Genomic DNA, 9,141 nt, shown 5'->3' with positions numbered 1-9,141 from the left:
CCCGAGAGTACCACTGTTGTATTTGTTCACCCGTAACATGGTCAGTTCATGATCCACATCTGTCCCGAGAGTACCACTGTTGTATTTGTTCACCCATAACATGGTCAGTTCATGATCCACATCTGTCCCGAGTACCACTGTTGTATTTGTTCACCCATAACATGGTCAGTTCATGATCCACATCTGTCCCGAGAGTACCACTGTTGTATTTGTTCACCCTTTGTATCACCTTTTCTGTGCCCCCCACCCCTCCCAAAGACAAACTAACAAACACGATGAAAGGAAAAGAAAACAGCAACAACAGCAATTTCAACCAAGTCACTTGGTTCCTATACAATATTACACGATCACGTGCACACGGCCATCAAGCCTTTGTGGTCTGCTCCTATGCAGATCCTCCTTTGACTGTGAATGTCTAGAGCCCTGTGTAATTGATCACATCCCGGTGTGTGTATAGGTACATATATTTTTTTAATCTTTCGGTGTGCTTACTTGTAGACTTATAGGAGAGGCGCATTCTAGCTACCACAAATGAGGGAAACCATGCAGAGTATGTTTCTTTGGATCTGGCTGACTTCACTTAATACAATTTTTTCCACGTCATTCCATTTCCTTACTCATCGTACAATATGTGTGTATATTGCATGTTTTCCTGATCCAGTCTCCACGGAGAGGCATCTGGGTTGGCTTTGTACCTTGGCTATGGTGAACAATGCTGCAATGAGCATGTTTGTGCTGGGATCTGGGGCCTTTCGTCCACATAATTCCTCTCTGTGCCTGGGGAGTCTTCTCCGCACTCCTCTCTTGAAGAGTCAGAATGTTAAGTCCTACTTGGGAGACAGATAGAAGGATCACAGTTGGAGGCAAAGAAAATTCCGGAGACCCTGTGTCAAAGAACAATCCAGATGTGTGGTCGACATCTACAATCCCAACGACACGGGAGGTATGGGGGGAGGACCATGGTATAAAGTTAGCCGGACCCCATCTGAACAAACAGACAAAGCAAAAAGGGCTAGGAAAGAGGCTCACAGGGCAAAGTCTAGGTGATTGTCTCCTCATTACCTCTGCGCTCAGATTTCACCTCTCTGGTTCACAGAAGTTCTAGGAAAGTTCTCCAGCGCCTTCATAGATGTAGAATAACTTTAGCCCCTCCTCAAGAATCTCTGTAGCCTCTATTTCCAATCTAATACCCACAAATATCCAATTTAAATTATGCAGACACAGATTCAGAACAAGTGCCTGAAGTAGGGCGCAACAGCGTCGCACGGACGTGATGAAGCGCTGGAGAGGCATGCTGAGAGATTTCAGCTTCACATGCATCGTGACAGCGTCGCAGACATGATGATGCGCTGGAGAGGCATGCTGGGAGATTGCAGCTTCACATGCATCGTGACAGCGTCGCACGGACGTGATGAAGCGCTGGAGAGGCATGCTGAGAGATTGCAGCTTCACATGCATCGTGACAGCGTCGCACAGACGTGATGACACGCTGGAGAGGCATGCTGGTAGATTTCAGCTTCACATGCATCGTGACAGCGTCGTACAGACGTGATGAAGCTCTGGAGAGGCATGCTGGTAGATTGCAGCTTCACATGCATCCCCACAGCGTCGCACAGACGTGATGAAGCGCTGGAGAGGCATGCTGAGAGATTGCAGCTTCACATGCATCGTGACAGCGTCGCACGGACATGATGAAGCGCTGGAGAGGCATGCTGGGAGATTTCAGCTTCACATGCATCGTGACAGCGTCGTACGGACGTGATGAAGCGCTGGAGAGGCATGCTGGTAGATTGCAGCTTCACATGCATCCCCACAGCGTCGCACAGACGTGATGAAGCTCTGGAGAGGCATGCTGGTAGATTGCAGCTTCACATGCATCGCGACAGCGTCGCACGGACGTGATGAAGCGCTGGAGAGGCATGCTGGGAGATTGCAGCTTCACATTCATCGCGACAGTGTCGCACAGACGTGATGACGTGCTGGAGAGGCATGCTGGGAGATTTCAGCTTCACATGCATCCCCACAGCGTCGCAGACGTGATGATGCGCTGGAGAGGCATGCTGGGAGATTTCAGCTTCACATGCATCGTGACAGCGTCGTACGGACGTGATGAAGCGCTGGAGATTTCAGCTTCACATGCATCGTGACAGTGTCACACAGACGTGATGAAGCTCTGGAGAGGCATGCTGGTAGATTGCAGCTTCACATGCATTGCGACAGCGTCGCAGACGTGATGAAGCTCTGGAGAGGCATGCTGGTAGATTGCAGCTTCACGTGCATCGCGACAGCGTCGCAGACGTGATGAAGCGCTGGAGAGGCATGCTGGGAGATTGCAGCTTCACATGCATGGCACAAACTAGCCAAGCCACGTGAGAACTCAGTCCTTTGTTTGGTGGAAATCGAGGCCCCCACTGGCGCAATCTGGACCTGACATGTCTGGACCTGTGGACCCCAGTGCAGTCTTGTTCACAGACCGAGCCTCTGGACATGGAGGGGACCAGGAACGCTCTGGCACCCCCAGGGGACTCATCCGTTTCCGATTCATAGCTTCATGGATGCTGAATGGTGATGGGAAATGGCCCGCCCGCCCTTCCTCTCCTTCCCCTTTCTCTCCCTCTCTCCCTGACATAACAGCGCCCATTTCTCCTTCTGCCTCCCATGAAGTGGGCACGTGCTCCCGAACGCCACGATGTTTGGCCTCACCACAACCCACAAAAAACAGGGCTAATGACCATGGGTGACAACCTCCAAAAACTTGAACCAAAACAAGTCCTTCCTCCCTTACTGCATTGCTTTTTTATTTCGAGGGGTATTTTGTCCCCTCAACCCATACCTCTTCGGTTGTCTCCTTGGTCAGAGCTACAGCCCACGTGAGGAAGAACGTACCAGCTATGCTGACAGTCGCTTGGGAGTAAGAGGACCTGCGTCCAACATGAGAGAATCTGCTGGCCTGCAAGGGAAAAGAAAACAGCCCTTTATATAAGAAGGAAGAAAGGCTCCTCTGCACATCAAGTAGCCACAGTGTTTTCTCCCTCCAGATAAAGATAACTGTCTTGTCAGGTAACAGCTAGTAACTGGCTGTTACCAGATTCAAACAGAATCAGATCATTCATTCATGTAACACGTATTAAGCATTTCTTCTTCCCCCAACCCCCCAGTCATGGGGCCTGAACTCTGGGCCTGGGCGCTGTCCCTCAGCTCTTCAGCTCAAGGCTAGTGCTCTACCACAGCACCACTTCTGGCTTTTTCTGCTTATGTGGTGCTGAGGAATCGAACCCAGGGCCTCATGCATTCAAGGCAAGCACTCTACCACTGAGCCACCTTCCCAGCCCCATGTATTAAACATTTCTTATCATTTAAGTCAGGAATATTAGTATATTGGGGCATATTAATAGTGAACACACAAGTGAATATGGAAAATGCAAATTCATCGTCCAAGCTGCCCAGCTCTGAGTTTTAATAATACATTGGAGCTGCCATCCAATGGACTGACCCTCCACAGTCATCTCTACAAGCCCACTGAAAAAAACACCAGAAGGCCAGGCACATCTGTAATCCTAGTTACCCAGGAGTCTGAGATCCAGAGGATCATGGGTTGAGACCATCCCAGGCCAGATAGATAGATAGGTAGATGGATGGATAGATAGATGGATAGATAGAGATATTTTAAAAGCCCTAAAGATTTCATCTCCAAAATAATCAGCACAAAGTTGGCCTGAAGGCATGGCTCAAGAGGTAGAGCACCAAGCAAGCAAGCATGCTCAGTAAGTGTGAACCTTGACTGCGTTCAACCTCCAGTACTGGCAAAAAGAAAAAAGAAAACACTAGAAAATTGTAATTCTGTGATTTCGGAATAGTTACACACACCCTCAGACATGGTAACATATGCTTGGAGCCATACTGCAGGTTTGTTGGGAAGACTGAGTAAAGAACTTTAAGTACAGAGTCCACCTTGGTAAGCTTCAATCTAGTGACAGAGAGAAAACGAGCACACACTTTCACAACAAGGCAATGACACGAGACTGTCGGGTACGTTGATGGTTTGAATGCATAAGCTCAGCTTTGTGACTCCAACTCCAGAAAAGTGAATGCCAGGCAGCCAGGCATGCTTTCAAAACCGAGCATTCTACCTGGAGAAACAGAAATTGATGCCAGGAAGGCCCGTTAATGCTGTACAGAGAGGTTACAGTAGCCGTGGGCAGATGACTGGCCACAGGGGCAGTCAAACTGCACGTGTGGATGAACAATGATCTGTTATTTTATTGGTGAAACTATTGCCTACAGTATTTTGGAAGGTATTTCCTGTGGGTGACAACTTGTGGCTCTGGAGAGACAGGAAAACAGAATGGCAGTTATGTGTGTTGGTACTATTTTCTACATTTGACAAAGTAACACAAGAAAGAGATGAGCTCAGGAAAGACCTGACAGGTTTATAAGCAGAAAGGGAATAAAGAAATCCAGATAACTGCAAGATTGGAAAAAAAAGAAAGAAAGAAAGAAAAAAACAAGTTATTTATATTCTCCAAAAGTAAAAGGTAATACTGAAAAGGCTTTCAAGGGAGAAATACCCAATAAAACCTTTCAACCAATTAAATTTCTTAATAGCAAGAATCAAATAAAGTATAAAACAAGCCCTCTTATTTAGTCCTAAGGACTCAGAATAAAGTGTAAAAGAAATAGTTCTAAGCATTACGAGTGGTGGTTCATGCCTATAATCCTAGCACTTAGGAGGAGGTTTATGAGATAGAGGCCAGGCAGCTACACAGAAAGATCCTGTCTCAAAAATACACAAATGAAGCCAGCGCTGGTGGCTCACTCCTGCAATCCTATCTACTCAGTAGGCTGAGATCTGAGGATCGTGGTTCAAAGCCAGCCCAGGCAGGAAAGCCCGTGAGACTTTTATCTCCAATTAATCATCAGAAAACCAAAAGTGGCACTGTGGCTCAAGTGGTAGAGTACAAGCCTTGGGCTGAAGAGCTCAGGGACAGTACCCAGGTCCAGAGTTCAAGCCCCATGACAACTAAATAAATAAATAGAAGTCTAATCATCTGGCATTAAATCAAGCCAGGAAGAGAGTTATAGGGTGAAAGGGCAAAAAATACAGATGTTCTGAGAATTGTACCTCAAATGAATATGATTGATATAAGAAGCATACTGAGTTTTTGAGAGCACTTTCGAAATGAATCAGAAACCATTCCTTTCCTCAGACCCAAACCACTGTGCAAGAGTTCCTGGTACCATTTTACGTGTGGCTGGAGAGATTACCGGAAGAAAAATCAGTTCTTCTGAACCTCTAAGAAGTGGAGCCAAGGGATCACCAACAAACAGGAATGTGAGCTCTTCCAAAGTCAGAACAGGGTGCTACTAAAGAGATTTTACATGTCTCATTGGGGGGACCATGATCTAGGCAGACAGGATTTCAGCATTGCTACAGGCCAAAATTCCTGCACATGTCTTAAGTCCTTCTCTTTCTAGGTGGAAATATTACTGTCTCCTCCTGTTCTAGCATTCCTTCTATTCTATTCCACTCTCCTAGCCTATCCTACTACTCTATTCTCCTGTTATTCTAGTCTTTTCCATTCCACCTGCTCAGCCAGACCTTACAGAGTAAATTCGAGTATGCCATCCAGAAACCTTAGATTTGCAGCTGACACTCTGATGGATGGAGTCTACTCTTCCTTGGGGAGAGAGTAAAGGACTGAGAACAAATTATTGAAAGAAAAAAAAAAGGAAGGCAGAACACAGGGGGAATGCAGCAAAATGCTGTTTGTTCATTTCCCTTCCAGGAACATAGAGTATAAACTGCATTTCTCCTCCTTCTATGGCTAGCTTTGGCCAGCGTCACACAGGTAAAACCTGTGTGTCACGACCATGACTTCTTGTCCCCTGCCTGGGGACCATGGAAATGTGTGGGGAACTGATAGCATGATAAGCAGGGGCACTTTCATCAGACCGCATCTCTGACAACAGTGAGCTGTCTCCCCGCTGACCCAGAACCGGGGGTCCTGCAAAACCACAGGGACGGGGACTGTGTGCATTCTGTTATATATTTTAGTCTAGACTTACTCGGGGGAGACCCTTAAAGGATTCTGCAGCATTTCCTATTTATTTTTTAGTTGTTACCCAGGCTCTGATTCCTCATTAAAACAGTTAAGCAAGGCCTAGATCTAATGACTATTGTAAATAAGAATTAAATTCAAAATGCAACCTGACATTCCTGGTAACTTATTCACAAACAAAAACTCTTAGCCTGTAATTAGTTTTAACCTCAGTGTTATCTCCAAATAATACTGAAACACTCTCTCAAGTTTTCCTGTATACATCCTGTGTAAGGTGGAATTCAACCACTATATATTTATGTTAGATTCTTTTGAATCAAGTATAAGAACATTAGGTGAATGGCCTCAAAGTATCAAGGCTCCTATTCTCTGACTTCCGCTCATAAGTATAAGAAATTAGGCTATTCATACTAATCATGTGAGTCGTTTGGCTTTTGGCCCTGGTGCAGGTCCACCCACCTCTGCCTGCTGCTCGATACACGAAGACCCCCCCAACCTCACACAATCATTTCTTCTGCTTTTATTATCAAAAAAAGTATATTTCTAGTTTCTGGACTCTTGGAATCTGCCTTTTTTTTTTGTATCCAAACACACTGGAAGCTTTTTTTAGAATCCCCACGTAAAGCACAACCTGGACCAACTAACTCCTCTTTTAACTGCGAATGCTTACCCCTCAGGTGAATGTGCTGTGCCAGTGTCAACCCATGCTGACTCTTAGGGAAGTGAGACTTAACTTGCGACTCAATAAAACCCCAGGCCCTTCTTTCTGTATCTACACTGCCCGGTGGTAACCTCCGGGTCTCTTTCTTTCTTTCTTATTTTTGGGTCCGGTCATAGGGCCTGAACTCTGGGCCTGAGCGCTGTCCCTCAGCTCTTCAGCTCAAGGCTAGCGCTCTACCACTTGAGCCACAGCGCCACTTCCAGCTTTTTGCTTTTTGCTTATGTGGTGCTGAGGAATTGAACCCAGGGCCTCATGCATGCAAGGGAAGCACTCTACCACTGAGCCACCTTCCCAGCCCACCTCTGGGTCTCTACATGCAGAAGGCCTCTGGTTGTCTGCAGGGAGAAAGTGACACAAAATGATGGCCTTGGGAGAGGATGTCCCAAGTGTGGACCAAGCGGGTGCTGGCACAACCCCTAGACTAAGGTTGTTCCAGGACCACCAGAATCTAACCTCTTGCCCCTGGGAAGCTGGTTTGAATGGAGACTCCTGGGCATCCACCCACACTGACTGGGTCAGACTGTGTTTTTACAAGATGTCACATGAAGTCTGAGGTGCAGCGCATGCAGGAGCCCTGAGGAACACACTGGACATAAACTGCAATGGTGCCTTGGGCATGGTAGCACATCCTTGTAACTAGTACCCGGGAGGCTGAAGCAGGACTGCAAGTCCAAGGCCAGCTTTGTCTAGAAACAACAAAAGAGCCAGGCACCGATGGCTCGCTTCTGTAACCCTAACTACTCAGGAGGCTGAGATTTAAAGACTGTAGTTCAAGGCTAGCTTGGTTAGGAAGGTCTGTAAGACTCTTATCTGCAATTAATCAGCCAAAACCCACAAGTAGAGCTGTCTCAAGTAGTAAGGTACCAGCCTTGAATGAAAAGCTAAGGAACAACTCCCAGCCCTGCACTCAAGCCCCAGCACCAGCACACACACTGAACGCATTTCACACTGAACGCATTTCCTGAAGCTGACCTTTGAAAACTAAATATCCTTGAAAAGCTATGGGAGTAAGAGAGAAGAATTAAATTTCAGGTTTGGCATGCTCGCAGCAAAGAACCTACCCCAGAAGGTTCTTTGGCCGGTGAGAGACAGGGAGACTAATGGGAAGGCCTGGCTGCCTTGGCGTCGGCGAGCGAGCTGCGGCAACCCAAGGCTCCGTGCAGACGTCACTGACTCAGCACAGGCTGACTTCCTGCACTGAGGCGGGCTGCATTAGTCAACCCAGGGCCAGCACAGGGCGTGGGGATGGCCCTGCTGTGTGGAACACCAATGAACTTTCCTTCCTCCCACCGAAGTCTCTCCTCCACTTGACTCTAGAGGGCCATGAGGGGATGAGCAGTTTCTGCCCTGGGACTTTCCCCGCAACTGAGGATCAATAAAGGTTTTTTGGGGGGGAGAGGTTTGGGATGATGAATCAGGTCCTACAAACTGCTGGTTCCCAAGGCACTGACCCAAATCTCAAGCACAACCTCAACCTGATCTATTCAAGCGAAGTCACTTTCCTCAAACTTCCACCTATACGAAACTCAATCGTTAACTGTTGTTCCGCAACCTTTTTTTTTTTGTTTTGCTTTAATTTGGGAGTTCTTGACATCTCCGGCCAGAGTCTTAGTCCTGGAGTCATCCCTACGCCAACCCCCACCCTCTCCCGCTTATCTGGCTCCGAATGAAAACCCGCTGTCTTCCCCTCTTCAGAACCCTGCATTCACTCTAATGACATCTCATTCAGCGACTTGGTAGTCATCCATGTCAATGGCTATTTGGATGGGCTTCAGCCTTCTGAAGTTTGCAGTGTTCATTCCTGACTACTCTTCAGATCATAAACCCTTTGAAGATGCCATTGCATTCCAGTTTTTGTCTTCCGAACACTCCTACTTCAACCTAGCAAATTACTCTATCTATAACTGGTGGTCAATAAATAGTTGCTTAATTTTATGTCAATACTGTCTATTTCTTCCTCATTTATTCACTTCCTCATTCTTAACCTTCAATTCCTAACAGACAAGTTGTCAAAATTATTAAACCACTGTACTTGGGAGAAGAGATTATCATTTTCGATTATTTGAAAGTTTTTTCGAAGGGGAGAGGGATTAATCTGACAGCAGAAAGCCACACTGAGCCTTGATGAGTATCAGAGGAGTCATGGGAAGGAGGCTTTTTGGACAGGACCGTCCAAGATCCCAGCAACTTTACAATTTTATGGAACTACTCAAGCAGAAAAGGATCAGCATTAAAGAATCCTGAGTAATCGCACGTAGTCTCAGTTGTGGGAGTGTGTGTTGGATAGATGCATGAGTATACATACATACACACATGGTGTGAGGAAACAGAGTGCCTCTTTTTGTGGAAACTAATTGTATC

The 9,141-nt window shown here is 46.7% G+C and overlaps 1 protein-coding gene across 1 annotated transcript in view; it reads right to left on the bottom strand.

Annotated features, from left to right (window-relative positions):
- Il17f (interleukin 17F) overlaps nucleotides 1–1,948 on the bottom strand; it is a 10,652-nt gene extending 8,704 nt beyond the window's left edge. Inside the window, exon 1 of the mRNA XM_013019071.1 lies at nucleotides 1,829–1,948. Coding sequence (XP_012874525.1) covers nucleotides 1,829–1,948 — 120 coding nt within the window. The remainder of the gene's footprint in view (nucleotides 1–1,828) is intronic.
- Between the last annotated feature and the right edge of the window lie 7,193 nt (nucleotides 1,949–9,141).

The sequence above is a fragment of the Dipodomys ordii genome, unplaced genomic scaffold (genome assembly GCF_000151885.1).
Source record: "Dipodomys ordii isolate 6190 unplaced genomic scaffold, Dord_2.0 Scaffold44, whole genome shotgun sequence".
Taxonomy (NCBI): domain Eukaryota; kingdom Metazoa; phylum Chordata; class Mammalia; order Rodentia; family Heteromyidae; genus Dipodomys; species Dipodomys ordii.
This window is presented reverse-complemented; position numbering and strand designations above follow the sequence as displayed.